We start from the raw sequence: 20,722 nt of genomic DNA, 5'->3' as shown, positions 1-20,722 counted from the left end.
CAGCGGTTCGAAAGTTTATGAAATTTGTGGGTCCGGAAGGTTGTTGGTTTGAAAGTTTATGACTTCATGTTTATTATATCTAAATTATTTATGAATACTCTTGAGAAATCATTTTCCTTAATTTGCGTACCAAACACCGGAAAATGAATAAGATTACTACTTGTTTTCCAAGAAAACATTTTCTTGGAAAACATTTTCCACGGAAAACATTTTCCGTTATACCAAACACACCCTTTGTCTAGTTGTTTTTGCACTTTGATTGGGATTGGGAATAGGGACATAAAATAGGTAGGTATACTATCCAAAACACTACTGATGAGTGTTAATCTACCCCCAAAAGAAAGGTACTGTTGCTGACATGATGCCAATCTTTTCTCAAACTTTTCAATCCAAATATCAGTTGCCCTGTGTCTAGCACCCAAAGGCAGACCTAAGTAGGTAGTAGGAAATGATCCTGTGGTGCAGAACATAATATCAGCCAGCTCCTCCAAGTGAGGTACCACATTAACAGGATAAATGATACTCTTGGACATTAAAGTCAATTGTGTTATTTCTTCTTTTTGGCATATACTTATATACGGATAATTTGTGCCCTTTATAAATAAAATTTCATTACTTTATCAGGAAAAAGAATTCTAAGTGTGTTATCTTTCTTTGAAGGTGAATGATGCATGTGCTATAAGTGGTTAAATAAGAGTTCACTTACCAAGCCTAGGGCTTAGTTCAAGTAGGAAATGTTGAGGGACTTGTGATTTAGGTCATAGGTTCGACTCCTGTTCCATACGAACTAAGCCTGGTTTTTAAGTGGAGAAGAGTAGAGGGGCGGGCTCTTTTACCCGAGTTTTGAAGGCTGCGGTTGGTTCCTAGGTTTGGCCCCATACTGTTTTCTTGGCCATTAAATAGGGTGTACTTTCTTTTCAAACAGATGAAGGTGTACCTACTGAACAGTGGTGAATTAGAGTCTGCTTCAGTATCATGTTGAATCTTGCAGCTGCATTAGTGCTTCTTACATAATTTACCATTTATCCAACTTTTTGATTTGTGCTTCCTTTGATGTTTTAGGTAGTTATTGTGGACCTTGAGCATAATCGCATTACCACAACTGAGGAGATTCCTCCCATACCAGAGCCAGAATATAGTTTACTGCGTGGTGAGATTATGAAGTTGTTATATCCAAATGTTGTTGGAATAGACCAAATGAAGGCTACTCAAGGAAATGTCTCAGATCAGTACCCACGAGGTGGCAACAGACCATGGGGACAAGAACACGACCTCCAAATTAGGTGATTCTTATGTGCCGTTTTACAATTTCTGTGGTTGCTTTTGTTTGTCTCTCAAGGAGGATACTTGAAATTGCTATGTTACGGTTTCATATAAAACTAACATATTAAGCCTCTATTTTTTTTGTTTCATTGAAGATTTACATTCTTAAAGTTCTTTGCATCAATACTTAGTGGCTACCGCAATTTCATAGTAAGAAGCCTATACTCCTAAGTCCTAACTGATTGATATGAAGGTACAACTGAATATAACATTTGACATTGCTTTATTTCAGGAAAATACTGCAACACAGGTCTTCAACTCTCAGGCTTTTCTGAAGAAGCGCTCTCGGTCAACAAACCAGCCACTTGATCCAATGGTGATGTTGAAGTACCCATCTTGTGCTTGTAGACATACAGATTATTTAACTTGCTTGTAGTATAAATATCTGGTCCTTTATAAGATTTACAGGTATCAACATATCAAAGAGGGCCTGCCAGAATGTATGATGGATTTTCTGACGATAATATTTATTTGTTGTTCCTATACATACACACACACGCATATATATATATATATTGATGGGATTCGGTTTATTTTAGTTGCAAATCACATAATATTGATTGTGCATTACAATTTCATCAATACATTGAAGGCTAATATTTTGACGAGATAGGGAAGACTTAGCTTAGGACTGAGAAGTAAGGAGACTCCAACGTTCATTTTCATTTTCTTTTTGTTTGTATGCCTATTGGTTTGATATTAGTAAGGATGAACATGATGAGCTTTGTCGAAGCTCGACCTGTAATGAAAAAGTTTTATCCTCACCCACCTGCTTTATTTCTTATATATCTGTATGTTACACACACACGCACACATACACCTATACTTCCACGTGGTTTCTGTATGGTTATTGCTTCTAGTGTCACCAAATTCATTTTTTTTTTTTTTGTATTTTTCCAACAGATAAGTCAGTTTTTAGATTCCCAGGGTTTCTTGGATTATTTGGAGAGAGGTCTTGGTTCTGACGAAAACAATTATAATCTCCTAGATAAGTTGCAAGATGCAATTGGCAGGGGTCAAAATCCTCTTTCAGTTCTTCCTTCACTTATGGCAGAGGCAGAGATCATAACTATATCTGATCCTGGTGTGGGAATTTCAGGTATCTTTTCTTATTATCGTGTTGCGGCTGAATCATGTCTGATGAACATATGATTGTTAGGATGGATACACCACTGATGTAAATTCTCCTTTCCTCCAAAAAATTAGGATCAGGTGCCAAATACTGTTATGACAGGTTTCCTGCAAATGTCAGAACAGAAGAGCAAGAGGAAAAGAGGAAGCAGATTCTAGCAGCAGCAAGTGGAGTGCTTGAATATTCTGGAAGGCATACTCCTAGGTATGTCTTATGTTTTATGCGGGTATTTATCTGGATGTTATTGTAATTCTGCGTTTTATAGTTAAAACTAATATTCCCTCCATTACATCAGTTCACTTTCAGTACTTGCTGGTAACGATTCAAAGGCCGAAAGTCTAAGCCCCAGAGAGCGAGCTGTATGTTTCCTATATTTTGCTTGTGATTTCTGTGATTTGCTATTTCGTGTCTCTCAACCTAGTTGGTTTTTTTTCCTTCCTCACAGGCAGAGAGAGAACGTATGGTTTTGGACATAAAAGTTAAGCTTCAGGTGAAGTATTTTGTTAACCTTAAATCCTCCAATCCTTTTTTATCAGATGCTTCCTTTTATAGTATTCTTTCTCTTCAGTTGTATAGTATATCTGTATCAGATTCGTCTAAAATGAAGATTGCAGAAGCACTACCAGTAAGGGGTAGTTTAGAATTCAATATTATTCCTCATGCTTTGAGCTCATCTTTCCTGATAATTTGCCTTGCCTTTCCTTTAATATTACTTCCATCTTGACTTGTTCCACATGGATCGGATGTTCATTAAAGTGGAAGCTATTAACATCTGTTTTTATCCTTAAATTCCTTATTATTTTTACTATAAAGTTGGATCATGGAACAAAAGGATGTAGGGTAAGGAAGATAGTGGCATGTCTATTTAGTTTCTGTGACAAGCAATTATGCGTCCTTTAATGTTGTTTGATAGGATTTGATGAAAATGATATCTGTTTTTTTGTTTTCCAAATCTGGAAGAGGGGAAAAGGCTGGTTTGTCAGCTGTGTTGTTCATTGCTTTGCACTTACATTGTCTGTTTCATTGTTTCTTTCAAATCCGGTAGTGTAGGAAAGGCTGTTTTTTAGTGCTGTCTTGCTCCTTGCTTTTCACTTTGTTACATATGAAAGGAAATAGTTCAAGCCCCTTTTTCCTACCTGTGCATCTCCATCTTCTTGGGTAGATAATCAGTGCCCTTTCATTCAGATGGTGAGTAGTTTTTGTTATAATAAGTTAATATTAAGAGAACTGGAGGAGTGAAAGCTACATGACTGCAAGTATGTACCCATTCTATTGTTACGGCATGACTGTAAGTTTGTACCCATCCTATCGTTACGGCATGTACATATAGCTGATATTAGCCAGAGTAATAGTGAACAGCAAACAATCATATAGAGAACTTGCCTTTTAGCTGTTTGATCATATTTGATTTCCTATTATCTTTCATACACAGATTCTTCCTGAACTCGTGATGTAATGTATTGGTGTTCGTCCACTTATCCTCCACTAGAGATAAAGGTTTGTATAAAATAAGTACAGAATAAATATTATCAAAAAGGTTTAAAAAAAGGAATTAAAGCTGTCCTGCCCCCAGGCCTTTGGTTCAACAGCAAAAGTTAATAAGTGGTAGGTGCACTTCACAAGTTCAAAACCTGGTTTTTGCACCAAGTCTATTGACTTAAGTGGAGAAGGGTAGAGGGGTAGGCCCATTATCCCTGAGTTTCAAAGTTGAAACAGCTGATTTCTTGGTAATTCGAAAAAGAAAAAGAAATTGAAGCCGTGCTATTAAGTCCACTTATATTAGAGCTCCCTCTTCACGTTAAAACTAAAGATGTGTTGCATGTGATCTGGTTTGTTTGCTTCCAAATAGTATTTAAATTAGATCTGAAAATAATGCACTAGGGATATACGTTCCTTGCTTGGCTTTAAATTGCATGATCTTTTATTAGATTCAGTACTTTGAAAAGCTTATTTGACTAGTAAAGATATGCAGTTGTTAGCCAACGATACAACAGCTTAAGGCAGGTGATTCTACACTTATTATTTGACAAGGTGGGTGAAGTCTATACATTCTTCTGGAGAGACCAAATACTCATGGTCGTCACATAACTTTGATCATATTGTGTGTTTTCTGGATTTCTTAGGAGTTGCAAATAGTAGTGTTATTTATTCTTTTATTTTACATAGCATTTCCTAATAAATGATGCTATCTGAACTTTCTAGTATTTGTAGCTTCTCTAGTTTCCTAGTGGTCTTTTAATGTTTCTCAAAAAATACTTCGAGTTTCCAATCGATAAATACCTAAGGTTGTCCTCTCTTTTTTGAGAAAGGTAACAGTGGTATTATAAATCTCCAGCACAAAGACTGCTGAGAACAATATTTAGAGTTCAAAAAGCAAAGGAAAAGTAATCCTTAATCTTCTTACACAGATTCAGTAATGTCTAATAGATTCTGCCTCTTCAATGATATCTCATTTTCACCAAAAATAAAATAAAAGAAGACATGTCATCTTGATTTTCTGATATGGCTGCTACTTTCTTTAAAGCGTCTTGAGTTCTTTTCCTTCCAAATTGTTCACCAATTACAAGCAGGTGCTGTTCTCCACCATGTTTTCTGCTTAGCAGTATCTCCCATGGTGTTCCCACAAGCCATCAATTCTCCGTTAGACTTTGGCATAACTCTTTTTCAAATGCCGACAAGTTAAACGAGCGGTTAATGTTCTTAATTTCTTATACCTTGTAAAAAAAATGTTCTTAATTTCTTACTAGCCAATTCTTCTAGTTTGACAATGCAACTTAAAAATCCATTTAGTTTCCAGTAGATGGATAGTGTGTATCAACCCTATTTATCTCTTAATTTTCTGGGCATCCCAAGGCAAGGATGTGTGCTTCAACAACTTTTGAGTCTTTGGTTCTAGTTGACTTTCTGTCTGGTGCAACAAAAATTTGCACCAACTTTACATGGGGAATTTATTGGCTTTAAAAGAGATCTCTTGTAAGGTAATACAGTTGATTATCATATTTAGCTTTCTTGCCAATTTTTTCCCGATTCCGATGCTCGAAAAGGATCTAGGTATCTTTTGTCTGCTCTGTACATGTGCCTGCACTCTTGTGGCCCCGTGGATGCCTCTTACTTTATTGATGAAAGAAAAGAAACTTCTCAGATAGACCTTTGATTCCATATCTGCATTTGCTTTTCCTTTACGCAGGGATTGTGGGTACGCCTTGTGAATTTGGGACAAACTGATGATCCTCTTTCCTCCTTTGAATATGGAACCATCCTTGGTATTTTTCAATATTATCCCAGAATTATTGGCTTTCATGGTTAATGCTGGTGTCACCTATATCCTACTGTCCTAGCAAAAGAAGAACTGGATAATTGGCTGAAATTTTTTGTTCTCTTATCAGCATTGATTGAGTCAGATGCAGAAGGAATTGGCGGTAGTGGCTTCGTTGAATGTATAAGAGAGCACATTCATTCAGTACGTAGCTTCAAATAAGCATTGTTATGCAATCAGTTTGACTTGTTTTGTGCACTGACTCCTGCCCCCCCTCTCAACACATTCATAGGGTTTGAACTGTCAATTGTCAGAGGAGCAGTTTATTGCAGTGAAAGAACTGGTAAATTGACACTTTAACTGCTATTATTCATTTGATTGAACTTATTGAGACCCCCCCCCCCAACCCCAACCCCAAACACACACACATACATCAAAAGAAAGGGGAGAAGAAAGCAAATGAGCTTTTGCAGACTACTCCTTCGTTTGGGAAAATCATCAGTATACTTTGATGACAAAATAATTATCTTCGCAAAGTGACTTATTTTGCAAATTGTAATTCCTACTTTTGAGTGATACTGCTGACAATTTCTTCGGTTTTTCCTTCTGAGATGACCTTTTTATTGCCAGACTCCTTACCTGTCACTAGAAATATCACAAGCTACAAGCCTCAGTATTCCCTCTTTTAACAAGTTGGCCAAGAGCTCAACAGGGATTTTCATGATTTCATGGACTCAACTTGCCTAACATATACTCTCATACAATTGCAGCTGAAAACAGCAATTAGTCGTGCTACATCTAGGAATGACATGGCAACCGTCAGAGATGCCCTGGAAGTTTCTGCAGAAATGTACAAGAAGGATATGAACAATGTCTCAGACTATGTTCAGCGACATCTTCGTTCTCTTTCTATCTGGGAGGAGCTACGGTGTGTTTCTGTCACCTAATACATCATAAGTTGATCTCTCAAAAAATACGTCATAAGTTGATGTCTGTTTTTCTGGTGTCATGTTAAATTACACGGAACAATTAAGGTAACAATAAGATCATACATTTCAATATATGACCAATCACAGGCCCCTTGGGTTTGGTCTTGTGGTGAGAGTGTGACGTGTGTTGTGTGGGTTAGGCGCTGTCACGGGTTCGAACCCTGTCGCAAACAAAAGCCTGATATTTATGTGGAGAAGGGCCTAGTAGCTGGAAGTTCTCAAAAAGTATGAAAAGCTGGAGGATTTGTACCATCATTCCGGTGTGGTTGCATTCTGTTCAACAGCCCAATGACTTATTTCTCGTCAAAGTATTCTTTCTGGAATTTACCCCTACAAAAATGTTTGAATTTCCAAGCTCTTTCCTTCATATTTTCTTTAGGATATTCAGCTTAAAATTTATTTCAATCATCGCAACTAGCTTTTATTGATTGGATTTAAAATTTAGCTTCCATAAGTTTCTCCGAACTAATAATTGGGATTTTGAGCTATTAAACCTATCACAATGGTTAAAGGGAGAACTTTGTCCTTTTTCCTAGTAATCACTATGCCTCTACCACAAGGGTGTCTTTATGAATTGTGTGCTGGTAATTATGCGGAACTAAGAGGAGGTTCATATATTCTTTGATTGTCTTTCAAAGTTGTTTTTCTTGCTTGAGGAATCCGCGTGAGGTTTCGACTGACATCTCCACCTTCATTTTGCAGTTTCTGGGAAGGATACTTTGATTGTCTACTGGACCGTTATTCTAGCAAGTAAGCGATTTATTTTTCTGTGTTAAGGTTATTACACCCATGTTATCTGAAATATCTCATTTTGGTATATTAACAAGCCTTACCTTGTCTTCCTTTCCAATTACAGTTACTTGGATTGTCAATTTGATTTCTCTAAATGAATTACTGAAGCTAGAATGCGACATGTAGATTACAAAAAATACAGCTTGTCATTAACTGAATTGCATCTTAGATATCAGCTATGGTTGCATTTTTCTTGGTGTACATTCTTATGTGTTAAAGTACATTTTTGTGGTTTCAGCACATAACATGAAACTCATGGAGACATTTTCCAACCCTATGTTTGAGTGGTATAATACTTTTAAAAGGATTAACCCTTGCTTACACACTACTCCCCCACATGCAATGCAGTCCCATGGGCTTCGCATCGCCGTCCTTAACAAGTCTCTAAGCCTTGTTTGTGCTGCCATTTTCAATTATACACAGATTTTCAATCATATTCATATCTATGTTCTCTTTGTGTCAGGTCAACCAATTATGCTACATTGGTGACAACACAGCTCATTGTTGTGGCTACTCACATGGTACAGATTACCCCTCATTGGAAAGGAGAAAGTTGTTCCACCCGTTTTCTTTGTCACACATCTGTTGCCTTTGGGATGATAATTACTCTTCTGAATATTGGTTTCTCTTCCCTTGTTTTTCTGAAGGCTGGCCTTGGACTTCATGACACTGATGCATGGTACATGATTGAAACAATAGCTGGAAAAAATAACATTGGGTATAAGCACATTGTGAGTTACATTAGACTCTTCCTTATATGCCCCCATCCTCCTCTCTCCTTTTTGCTGTAACGTTGTAGAGGCGTTTCTGTAGTTTTACCTTGTTAATGTTTGCTATGGCTTGTTAAAATGAAAGGTTGCCTATGATATTTCTATCTGTTTCTTGCTATAGTTGTGTTAATCTATCTCACATGGTTTGCTGTTATCAAATTATACACCTATTATCGCTATATAAAAACATCAAGCCGCTAATAAATCTAGAAATTCCAAGTGAATTGCTGAATGCTCTTTACTACATTGAGTCCCTCATTGCTAACTATAAAAGGAGAAACCGATAATATATTCCACGCCTCCATTTCCTGCAGTGACCAATCTGCCTTGTTGAAGGCCCATGCTTATTTTGTGGCGTATCTCCACTCTAAACCATTCTTATATTCGACATATAACCCCTTTCATATTTTGCCGTTCTGTCCTAAATTACTTGTTTGGATCTCTGTGACTACCTATCTGGTGGTGTTTGGACGTAAAACATTATCGTTTTAAATACCAGCCAACTATAAAAAACAACAGACAGGCTAGTTAGCTCCCTTTTATCCTGGACATCACATCCAGAATTCAGGAGTCCTGTGACTGGACTGACATAGTTTTTTGTCTTTTCATTTGATTTTAACCTATGAATTATTTGTCTAACTTTTCATTTGATTTTAACCTATAGATTATTTGTCATAGTTAACACTTACTATTAATCACTTGTTGTCACACTGATTATTATGTTATTTTTACGTGCATTATGAGAATCATTGAAGTATGTTTTAGCTGTGGAAGATGATGTGCTCTACTTTATGCTGACCTTCTGGACTACATCATTTTCCATTGTCCATTTACAGCCTTGTAGTCCATATTAGTAAAAATTGGTAGCATTTGCATGCTTTAAACATGTTTATTGCTCAAAGCACTTGACACCATGTTTAGAACAAGTTAATCTTCGAGGAAAGGAAAAAAAAGGAGAAAAGGAAAGGGTCCTAAAAGATTGAATAATGAACTTCCATGTTGCTGAACTTCCTTTCTTAATTTGTTACTTTTCTAATTTTTTTTGTCAGATAAAACTCCGTGGATATTTGTCACATGTCCGGCATATGTTTGTTGGTTACTGGGGAATCCACTCAGTTAAGTTACAATCCGCAACTACCTTGGGATTGCCGTCCCCACGAGCACAGGATGCATCTGATGATGCTCAACAACCTGCTGAAGCATCTGGTATCGGAAGAAGCTGGGTACAGAGCATGTTCACCAGGGATACATCAATAAGAGCCAAGTCTTTCAGTCGCGTTGGCAAGTGGACCTCTGATAATAGCACTTTAGGCATGTAGTTTTTGTTCTGTTTTACCTAATATGTTTCCTCAATGTTGCTTGCTGAGATCTGTTTGTCTACTAATTTCAGATTCAAGCGAGAATGGGACTCCTCGAAAACAAGATCTGTCAGCAGCTGGACAAAAGAAACTGCAAACCAGCATCCGTACTCTAAGGGGTCATAATGGGGCAGTTACCGCTCTACATTGTGTGACGAAAAGAGAAGTATGGGATTTAGTTGGTGACCGAGAGGATGCCGGTTTCTTTATTAGTGGAAGCACAGACTGTACGGTAAAGATATAATAAGAGTTATTGAGTCTGGATGGTTGCTTATGATTACCTTTGTCGTGGTTCAATTTGTTCCTTATGCTGTAAGATCCAATACTTTCTTTATTTAGTTATGAGATAACGAATTTCTAGTTTTAGCAAACTCCTAATTTCTCTTTATGAATATTGGAATGATATGGACCCGATAGAACAGATACAGTGACACATAGAGCTGACTCCAACTAGTTGGTTTGATAGTAAGCCATAATGTGATGATAATGATCTCCATTCCTTCTGCATAGCCCCCCCCCCACCCCCCACAACTCACACACGATGCGTGCGGACACACTGTCTATATTCTATTATCAAACCAATTGGTACTACCCTCACGCTAGAATTACATGCATTTAATGTTCTCTTAGCAACATGGGAAAACTAACATTGAAGAGAAACAAGTCAATAAATAGATGAGTTACCTGCTGTATGACATGATTATCTTCTAGAGATAGAGAGCAGCAGTAGCATATTCACGTGTTTGTGATCATGTGCCGTCTTAGTTATTGCTCTGGCAAAATTTTGCAGGTTAAGATCTGGGATCCTAGCCTTCGTGGTGCTGAACTTAGGGCTACTCTGAAAGGGCACACAAGGTAAATCATATGCACTTTCTTCTTCTCATTGCTGGTAATTAGCTTATTGCTTTCAACTGACATATAAGTGGCATCATCTCTTTCATTTTCCACCATTTTAAGTTAAATGTATTCTCTTCCTGTTTTCTATAATTTTTTCATCTGTTTTCTTTCTAGGACTGTAAGGGCAATAAGTTCTGACCGAGGGAAGGTTGTATCAGGATCCGATGACCATTCTATTCTTGTATGGGATAAACAAACAACTCAACTACTTGAAGAGTTGAAGGGCCACAATGCACAGGTTTCATTCAATCTCTTCATGTTGGATTTACTCTTATCCATTTGTTCGATATCCAGTAGAGAATGTCTCTTTGATGTGGCAGTTTGTTTGCTTGCCTTTTGGCAAGTTGTTTTATTTTGGTGACTTAAACGCAATGAGCAAGTGCAGAATGTAGTATATAATTTAAACATTAAGGAAGAGTAAGCAGGAAACTAAGTTGTTTGATGGGCTTTGATTTTTCATTTCACTTTCTAACAACAATTTTTGCTTATTTCTTCTTAAGCAGCTCATTAAGATGTCCACTTACATTTATTATTTCAGTGTACAACGTGTAGATGTCACGTAATATAACCCTTCTGGTGATCTCATCATTGTGCCAAATCATTATCTCTTTTTGTAGGTCAGCTATGTGCGCATGCTTTCAGGTGAACGAGTCCTTACAGCTGCCCATGATGGGACTGTAAAGATGTGGGATGTAAGAACAGATACTTGTGTTGCTACGGTAGGCCGCTGCTCCGGCGCTGTTCTTTGCATGGAGTATGACGACTCTACGGGAGTCTTAGCTGCTGCAGGCAGAGATGCGTATGTCACTTCTATCAGCTGTATTTTAAACGAGCTGTTCATTATGCTCATCTGAGACATCATGTAAAAACTGCATTTTGTAACTAAAAATGTTATACTTAGGGGTCATTAATTTTGAGGGATAAGGAAAACTAATCTACGTATAAAATTCTGCACCTGGTATAGAACTCTGTGTTACTATAGTAATCTCCACAGGACTAACATAGTGTTTTATTTCTTGTATTCAAAATTTATATGGAGTTCAAATTGAGAATCAAACGAGCATTACTAATAATGTAATAACTTATGCTGGAATCTGTGTATTACTTTTATATATTATAGAATGTGGAATAAGGATATGTGTATTAGCAATACGTGGATAGGAGCATCTAAAAAGAAGGATTAAAGTAGGACTTGAATTTATCATTATTCACCACATGGCAATCCATGCAACATTATTCTCCACATAACAATCCCTACATTATAATCCTTGCATAACTAATCCGTGAATCAAATGACCCGTTATTGTATTAGCACAAGCCTGACTGCAGTGTATTTCCGTTTAAAGGGTTGCGAACATTTGGGACGTTCGTGCTGGGAGGCAAATGCACAAGCTTATGGGACATACGAAATGGATAAGGTCAGAGAAGGTTAAGAGTTTTTATCTTTTTCCTTTTATGCCACGTCTCTATGATGATTAATTGAACGTGTAGTTTGAAACAGATCAATTAGAATGGTGGGAGACACGGTGATAACAGGTAGTGATGATTGGACGGCACGAATCTGGTCTGTTTCTAGAGGACAATGTGATGCAGTGCTAGCTTGCCATGCTGGTCCAATTCTATGTGTGGAGTATTCTTCATCAGATAAAGGGATAATAACAGGTCATGACCAGTAAATAAAGCAGTATTCTATTTGTGAATTTCCTTTTATTGTTTCTCAGGGAATTATTATTTTTCATCAGTGTTGTTGATTGTAAAATCTTGAATAGTACGTCCTAATGCGTGGCAAAAATATTCTTAGGTTCAAGCGATGGTCTCCTGAGGTTCTGGGAAAATGATGATGGTAAGTTGATTTTTTAATTCCTCTGCATGATTCGCTCTATCCCTGGCTTAATGTACAATTGGCGATTTGCAGTGTCCCGTAACAGAGAAAATGTTGAATTGCATGTGAATCCATCCATTGTAGTTTATTTCGTCATAGTGACTCTATTTTTCCCTTCTTCCTAAATACTTGTAAAAAACATCTGACTCCCTGATGGCTTTTGGAAAATCAAATTGTTCAGACAGATCGCCCATCGCTTTTTGCATTGTGAGTTACGCTTTAGCTGGTTTATTCGTTGTTCTGTACTTCTGTATTAGATGCTAATATGTTGTAAGTAATTAATGGCATGTCTCTTTCAAATGTGAGATTTTTCCACTGTAATATTAATGATTGTACAACTGGACCTAGCCTTTTCTTTTCTTTATTATCAAAAGAATCGTAACTCTCTGTCCAAGAAGAAGAAGAAGAGGGGGAAGAAAGAAAGAAGAGGGAGACAAAAGATGATAATGAAAAAGTAGCATCAAATAGTAACAATCAGGGGACAACAATTTTCAGTAACAATAGTCAAAAACAATGGACGTGGTTGCTAAGTACCAAATATAATAACAAACTAGAAGGAAGTATCTTTCAACCAATAACAAGAATATTACTAGTACTACTGGTAAACCTAGGAGAAACTCACAACTATCTGTCAACCCACCATCTTAATCCTCGACCTCCATGTCTTCCTATCGCTAGTCATGTCCTCGGTTAGGTGAAGCACCGACATGTCCTGCCTAATCACCTCTCCCCAATACTTTTGGCCTACCCCTGCCCTTCCTCAAGCCCGCCATGGTCAACCTCTCACACCTCCTGACCGGGGCATCTATGTCTCTCCTCCTCACATGCCCAAACCATTGCAGCCTCGATTCCCGCAACTTGGCTTCCACGAATGTCACTCCCACCTTGTCCCTAATAACTTCATTCCTAATCTTGTCTTTTCTGGTATGTCCACACATCTATCTCAACATACTCATTTCAACTACAATCATCTTCTAGACATGGGACTTCTTGACGGGCCAACACTCAGCTCCATACAACATAGACGGTCTAACCACCACCTTGTAGAATCTGCCCTTAAGTCTAGGCGGCACATTCTTATCGCATAAAACCCCCGAAGTTAGCCTCCATCTCATCCAACCAGCTCTAATGCGGTGAGTAACATACTCGTCAATCTCCCCGTTGTCTTGGAGTATAGACCCAAGATACTTGAAACTATCTCTTTTGGGAATCACTTGAGTATCAATCTTTACTTCCACTTCTTCTTCATGCTCCTCATCATTGAACTTGCACTTCAAGTATTCAGTTTTCGATCTACTCAACTTGAAACCTTTAGACTCCAGCGTCTGTCTCCAAACTTCCAACCTAGCGTAACACCGCCTCGTGTCTCGTCAATCAGTACTATGTATGTGTTAGCGTAAACGTAAAAGTATTGTTAGTGTAAACGTAAAAGAACATACGTGGTTCGGATCAAAATAATCCTACGTCCACCAGAGACCAATTGTCTTTTATTATTAACAAAGGAAGGGGAAATTACCCAATTACACATAAGAGAATCTCTCTTAACTCTCTACTCACTATAATGTATTGTATTATTTTTTTTTTGGGATGGTTTCTACAAATGAAGGAGTGCATTTATTTATAGAGGTAAAGACCTCCTCTTGATGTCATTGGTGACATCAAACTACCTTCTCTTGATGTCATGGGTGACATCAAAGGAGGAAGCTTCCTCCTAGTATTCACACCAACTCTTTCCACCAACTTTTCCAATTGGCATGCCATTGTTGACTAAACATAAACCAACATTTTCAATCTCCACCTTGGTTTGCGTTTCGAGCGTGCATGTGAACAACACTGGCCAAAACTTCTAAGCTTACTGGGCAACCCCGTTGTAAGAAAGAAGAAGAATCAAACCATTGTTGAACATACCACCTCCACCTAACAACTGTTCTCTTCGAAGTTGCATTAGTTAATGCACACCCCCGCCAAGTCCTTGCAGTGTGCAAACTTAGCGAGCGAGACTATCTTGGTCAACATGTCTACAACATTATCGTCTGTGATAACCTTCGCGACCTTGATAGTTCCCTCTTCAACATCTCGAATAAAATGAAATCTGACATCAATGTGTTTAGTGCGCTCATGAAATCTCTGATTTTTCATTAGATGAATAACACTCTGACTATCATATCTAAGAGTTGATTCCAGCTGAACCAAACTCAATTCTGCTACTAAACCTTTCAACCAGATAGCTTCCTTCACCGCCTCTGCGGCTGCCATGTATTCTGCTTCTGTCGTAGACAAAGCGACAATCGACTGTGTAGTTGACTTCCAACTAACAGCACTGCCAACGAGGGTAAAGATGTATCCAGTTGTGGACCTTCTTCTGTCAAGATCTCCTGCATATTCAGAATCCATATAACCGAGAATTGAAATAACTCCAGCACTTTTTCGAAAGGCCAGACCAATACTAGAAGCTCCCTTGAGATAAAAAAGAAGCTAATTTGTGTGATACAATTTTTTTTTTAAAGATGTCGCGTACCAGGTAGTAGTGATGATGAACGAAGGGTTCTCCAAGAAGCCGAAATCAAAGCAAGAAATGATTTTACCTTGCAAGCTATGCATCAACAATTTGAAAGATTGAATTTGCAACTCCAAGAAATGAGGGATACCATTGCTGATTAAAATGATACAATAGCTGAACTTTAGGACGGAAAATTATGTTAGGCCCCAAGCTAGGAGAAATGTACCCCATGCTCCCATTGTAAATCAAGAAAACCTTATAGATGATTTTAATAATATTGATTTTGATAGGGTGGGAAGAGATATGAGGGGTCAAAGAAGTAGAGTAAAAGATGACAATATAAGTAGTATGAAGATGAAGATGCCATCATTCAAGGGAACAAAGGAACCCAGACTTGTACCTTGATTGGGAGAGAAAGGTTGAAGCCATCTTTGATTGTCACAACTACTCTGAGGTTAAGAAAGTTAAACTTGTCGTTGTTGAATTTTCTGACTATGCTGCTATTTGGTGGAAAAAGCTTACTAGGGACAGATTGCAAGAAGGACAAGCACCCGTTGCTACTTGGGCTGAGATGAAGATGGTAATGAGGAAGAGATCATCACACTTTCAAAGAGAACTACATCAACGTCTTCAAACATTGAAGCAAGGGTCCATGTCTGTGGATGAGTACTCTAAGGCTATGGATATGGCTATGATCTAAGCCAATTGTACGGAGGAAGAAGAGGCTATAATGGCTAGGTTCGTTTAAATAAGGAAATAGCTGACGCAGTAGAATTACAACAATATGTAACAATAGATGAATTAGTTGATTTGTCTGTAAAGGTAGAAAATCAAAATAAAAGAAAGCAAGCTAGCTCGTGGAAAGGTCGGACAAGCACCATGTCCAAGAAGCCATGGCCAAATCATGAGATGAAGAGTTCTTCTAGACCTCAAGAAGACAAGGGAAAAGGTAAATTTGAGAACAAAAAGGGAGGTAAAACCTTTAACCCTAAACCTTTTACACCTTCTAGTTCTATTCAATGTCATAAATGTAAAGGAAGGGGACATATGATGCATGAATATCCAAGTAGAAGAAACATTATTCTAAAAGAAGATGGAGGATATGCGAGTGAAAAAGTGAGGGAGAAGAAGAGGGAGATGTGAGTGATGAAGATGATGTAGAACTACCTAATGAGGGCATGATTGGGGTAGTTAGAAGGATTATGACTATCAATTTGGCAAGCAATAGTGAAGAACAAAGGGAGAATATATTCCATACTAGGTGTGGGATAAAGGGAAAAACTTGCTCTATGATCATTGATAGTGGTAGTTGTGCTAATGTGGTGAGTTCATACTTTGTGGAAAAATTGGGACTTGCATGCATGAAACACCCTACTCCATATAGACTCCAATGGTTAAATGATAGTGGTGAACTAAAGGTAAACAAACAGTGCATGATTTCATTTAATGTTGGTAGATATGAGGATGATATTCTTTGTGACATAATACCTATGCAAGCTTGTCATATCTTACTGGGTCGTCCTTGGCAGTATGACAGGAATGTTTTTCATGATGGAAGAAAGAATAGATATTCTCTTGAACTAAATGGCAGGAAATTTACTCTTGCACCTTTATCTCCTTCTCAAGTGTTTGAAGATCAAAAGAGATTAAGAGAAACAATGGGAAAATCAAGGGGAGAGATAAAAAGTGAGCTTGAGGAAAAAAAGAGAGGTAGTTTGATGTCACCAATGACATCAAGGGGAGGTCTTTACCTCTATAAATAGATGCACTCCTTCATTTGTAGAAACCATCCAAAAAAAATAATCCAATACATTATAGTGAGTAGAGAGTTAAGAGAGAGATTCTCTTATGTGTAATTGGGAAATCTCCCATTCCTTGTTAATAATAAAAGGCAACTGTTCTCTGGTGGACGTAAGATTATTTTGATCCGAACCACGTTAAATCTTGTGTTCTTTCTTTTACATTTACGCTAACAATTGGTATTAAAGCTACATGATTCTTTAACGATCCAAGGAGAAAGAACAAGCAAAGATGAGTTCCATGAAGTTTGAAATCGATAGATTTAGTGGACGTACTTCAATATCTGGAAGATCTAGATGATGGCATTACTGTGGAGGGAAGGTTCAATATGATATATCAGCTCCCGACAATGAGAAGATTGAAGGGGATGCATTGAGTGCAATCCAACTATCCCTTGCACCTAACGTGCTCTGTGAAGTGAGTACGGGTACCAAAGAGACGACCAAACAGTTATGGGAAAAGTTAGAAGGGATATACCAAGACCGATCAGTGACAACAAGGATGTTGTTACAACGACGTCTTCACACATTTAAGATGGGGTCAGGTACTTCGTTACAAGATCATTTAGATGCGTTCAATAAACTTGTCATGGACTTACAGATTGCAGGAATTAAAAGGAAGAGGAGACGCTTGTATGTGCTTTGCTATTTTCATTTACTTCAGAATATCGTGATATTGAGAATTCAATGATGTATAGCAAAAAACCTATCAAGCTTGAGCAAGTGCGGCAAGCACTTAACTCTAGTGATGTGCGAAGGCACATTGAAGAAGACAGATGACCAGGCAAGTGGGCTCTTTGTGAGAGGCCGGACTAGCCAACAGGGAAAGAGCAAATCAAAGCACAGATCAAAGTCTCGTGTGAACTAGAAGAATACAGAGTGTTGGAGTTGTGGCAAGAAGGGACACTTTGAACGAGATTGCCCAATGTCAAACTCCAAGGAAAAGGCGAGTGCATCTACAGTTGAATAGGTACATGATTATGATAATGCTTATGTACTAACAACATCGTGTAATAATAGTAGTTATGGAAACAAATGGGTGTTAGACTCTGCTTGTACTCTACATATGACGTTCCGAAAAAACTGGTTTAGCAGCTATGAGAAAAGTGGAGGAACCGTAGTAATGGGCAATAATGCAACTTGTGCAATAGTTGGAATTGGCTTAGTTCGGGTTCGCTGCCATGATGGAGTCGTGAGGACTATTACACAAATCTGTCATGCTCCTGATCTGAAGAAGAATTTGATCTCCCTGGGTACTCTGGATGAACAAGGCTACATGTACATGAGCAAAGTAGGAACTATAAAAGTGACTAAAGGTTCTTTAGTCATGCTGAAAGGCAAGCTGGAGATCGGCCTTTACACATTGGCCGGAAACACTATTGTTGGCTCTGCAAATGCATCTATAGTGCAGTTATCTAATGATGACAAGGCAAGACTATGGTACATGAGACTGGGTCATATGAGCGCACGTGGACTGGAGATGTTGAGCAATCGTAACCTTTTTGAAGGTGAGAAGATCAACACACTTGACTTCTGTGAGCACTGCGTTCTAGGGAAGCAAAAGAAGGTCAGCTTTAGCACTGGCAAACACAAGACAATGGGAGTGCTAGACTACATCCATTCAGATTTATGGGGTCCCTCTAAACTTCCATCGAAAGGCGGAAAGAGGTATCTTCTCACTTTTATTGATGATTTCTCACGAAATGTTTGGGTGCATTTTTTTAAGGCAAAAAGTGATGTTTTTGAAGCATTTAAAGAGTGGAAGATTTTGGTTGAAAATCAAATGGAGCGGAAAATCAAGTATCTTCGCACAGACAATGGCTTGGAGTTTTGCAAGGAAGAGTTTAATGAATTCTGCAAGGTTCATGGGATCTCAAGACATAGGACTGTCAAGCATACCCCACAACAGAATGGAGTTGCCGAGAGAATGAACAGAACTCTTCTTGAAAAGGTTCGTTGTATGCTCTTACAAGCCAAAATGTCCGAAGTATTTTGGGCTGAAGCAGTTCACACTGCTGCTCATATTGTCAATCGATCTCCAGCATCGGCAATTGACTTTAAGACTCCGAATGAGGTATGGTCAGGTGAACCCTCTAACTATTCATACTTACGAGTATTTGGGTGTCCAGCTTATTATCACGTTAATGAAGGAAAGCTTGAACCAAGGGCTAAGAAGGCCATATTCGTAGGGTATGTGGATGGAGTAAAAGGGTACAAACTTTGGTGTTTGTCTTTATTCAAATTTATAGTTAGTAGAGATGTCACCTTCGATGAATCCTCTATACTTGATCCCCGTAAAGTTTTCGTGGAGTTTTTAGGAAACAAGAACAACGAGCAGGTGGAGCTTCAGGTGGAGCTTGCCAAGGAAAAGGATCAAGAGACTCAGATTAAAGATGAGTCAGAAGATGTAGACCTTGAAGAACTTGCTGTCAATGAACCATACACAATTGCGAAGGGGAGGGGGAAGAGGCAGACACAGCAACCGGAACGCCTTATAGATCAAGCAAACTTGATTGCATATGCGTTCGTAGCTGCACAAGAAGAGGTTAAGGATCTGGAGCCCTCCTCATATATTGAAGCAACTTCTTGCAAAGATGCTGCATAATGGCGGTTAGCCATAAATGAAGAGATGGAGTCTCTTCACAAGAATCAGACATGGGTCTTAGTGAAAAGACAAAAAGGGAAGAGGACAGTTGGATGCAAGTGGGTCTACAGAAAGAAAGAGGGAATTCCTGAAGTGGAAAATGCTAGGTTCAAGGCAAGATTGGTTGCAAAAGGTTTCAGTCAGAAGGAGGGAATTGACTACAATGAGGTTTTTTCTCAAGTTGTGAAGCATAACTCAATTCGCGTGCTACTAGCATTGGTTGCATAATTTGACTTGGAGCTTCAACAGCTTGATGTCAAAACTGCTTTCTTACACGGTGATCTAGAAGAGACAATCTATGTGGATCAGTCTGAAGGTTTCCTAGCTGAGGGAAAAGATCATGTATGTCAACTAAAGAAGTCTTTGTATGGTTTGAAGCAATCCCCTAGACAGTGGTACAAGAGGTTTGATGCATTCATGACTACACATGAATTCTCAAGGAGTGCATTTGATAGCTGTGTGTATCACAAGAAGATGTCTGGTAGCTTAATGATTTATTTACTGTTGTATGTTGATGATATGCTTATTACTGCTAACAACATTACAACGATAAATGCTTTGAAGAAACTGTTGAGTAAGGAATTTGACATGAAGGATTTAGGAGCTGCAAAGAAAATCCTAGGTATGGAGATTTCAAGAGAAGACGGTGTTGTACATCTTTCTCAGAAGAGGTATATTGAAAGGGTTCTCGAAAGATTCAATGTGCATACGTGCAAGCCTGTAAGTACACCATTAGCTCCTTATTTTAAACTTTCAAGTTACAAATGCCTCAGTTCGAGGATGAGGTGGAGCATATGTCAAAGATTCCTTATGCAAGCGCAGTTGGTAGCATTATGTATGCTATGGTATGCACACGTCCAGATATTGCTCAATCTGTAAGTGTGGTAAGTAGATACATGCCCGGTCCAGGAAAGAGGCATTTGGAAACTGTCAAGTGGATATTGAGATATCTCAAGGGAGCTTCTAGTGTTGGTTTGACCTTTCGAAAAAGTGTTGGAGTTATTTCAATTCTCGGTTATGTGGATTCTGACTATGCAGGAGATCTTGACAGAAAAAGGTCCACAAATGGATACATCTTTACCCCCGTTGGCAGTGCCGTTAGTTGGAAGTCGACTCTGCAGTCGATTGTCGCTTTGTCTACGACAGAAGCAGAATACATGGCAGTCGCGGAGGCGGTGAAGGAAGCTATCTGGTTGAAAGGTTTAGTAGCAGAATTGAGTTTGGTTCAGCTGGAATCAACTCTTAGATATGATAGTTAGAGTGCTATTCATCTAATGAAAAATCAAAGATCTCATGAGTGCACTAAACACATTGATGTTAGATTTCATTTTATTCGAGATGTTGTTGAAGAGGGAACTATCAAGGTCGTGAAGGTTATCA

General features: G+C 38.4%; 1 protein-coding gene across 2 annotated transcripts in view; it reads left to right on the top strand.

Moving 5' to 3' along the window:
- LOC107772888 (DENN domain and WD repeat-containing protein SCD1) overlaps positions 1 to 20,722 on the top strand; it is a 53,125-nt gene that overhangs the window by 7,277 nt on the left and 25,126 nt on the right. Inside the window, exons 8-29 of one of the 2 annotated variants that reach the window (XM_075256423.1) lie at positions 1,063 to 1,283; positions 1,419 to 1,473; positions 1,556 to 1,639; positions 2,227 to 2,422; positions 2,530 to 2,659; positions 2,751 to 2,814; positions 2,901 to 2,945; positions 5,643 to 5,718; positions 5,842 to 5,915; positions 6,004 to 6,054; positions 6,482 to 6,639; positions 7,403 to 7,450; positions 7,956 to 8,013; positions 8,140 to 8,223; positions 9,312 to 9,573; positions 9,653 to 9,852; positions 10,411 to 10,475; positions 10,632 to 10,755; positions 11,135 to 11,316; positions 11,864 to 11,935; positions 12,019 to 12,179; positions 12,319 to 12,360. In XM_075256423.1, the coding sequence (XP_075112524.1) occupies positions 1,063 to 1,283; positions 1,419 to 1,473; positions 1,556 to 1,639; positions 2,227 to 2,422; positions 2,530 to 2,659; positions 2,751 to 2,814; positions 2,901 to 2,945; positions 5,643 to 5,718; positions 5,842 to 5,915; positions 6,004 to 6,054; positions 6,482 to 6,639; positions 7,403 to 7,450; positions 7,956 to 8,013; positions 8,140 to 8,223; positions 9,312 to 9,573; positions 9,653 to 9,852; positions 10,411 to 10,475; positions 10,632 to 10,755; positions 11,135 to 11,316; positions 11,864 to 11,935; positions 12,019 to 12,179; positions 12,319 to 12,360 (2,452 nt within the window). The remainder of the gene's footprint in view (positions 1 to 1,062; positions 1,284 to 1,418; positions 1,474 to 1,555; positions 1,640 to 2,226; positions 2,423 to 2,529; positions 2,660 to 2,750; positions 2,815 to 2,900; positions 2,946 to 5,642; positions 5,719 to 5,841; positions 5,916 to 6,003; positions 6,055 to 6,481; positions 6,640 to 7,402; positions 7,451 to 7,955; positions 8,014 to 8,139; positions 8,224 to 9,311; positions 9,574 to 9,652; positions 9,853 to 10,410; positions 10,476 to 10,631; positions 10,756 to 11,134; positions 11,317 to 11,863; positions 11,936 to 12,018; positions 12,180 to 12,318; positions 12,361 to 20,722) is intronic. The other variant, XM_075256424.1, reaches the window with a different exon arrangement.

Source organism: Nicotiana tabacum, chromosome 6 (assembly GCF_000715075.1).
Source record: "Nicotiana tabacum cultivar K326 chromosome 6, ASM71507v2, whole genome shotgun sequence".
Taxonomy (NCBI): Eukaryota; Viridiplantae; Streptophyta; class Magnoliopsida; order Solanales; family Solanaceae; genus Nicotiana; species Nicotiana tabacum.
The sequence above is the reverse complement of the archived record's forward strand: the minus strand, read 5'-3'. Positions and strand labels throughout refer to the sequence as shown.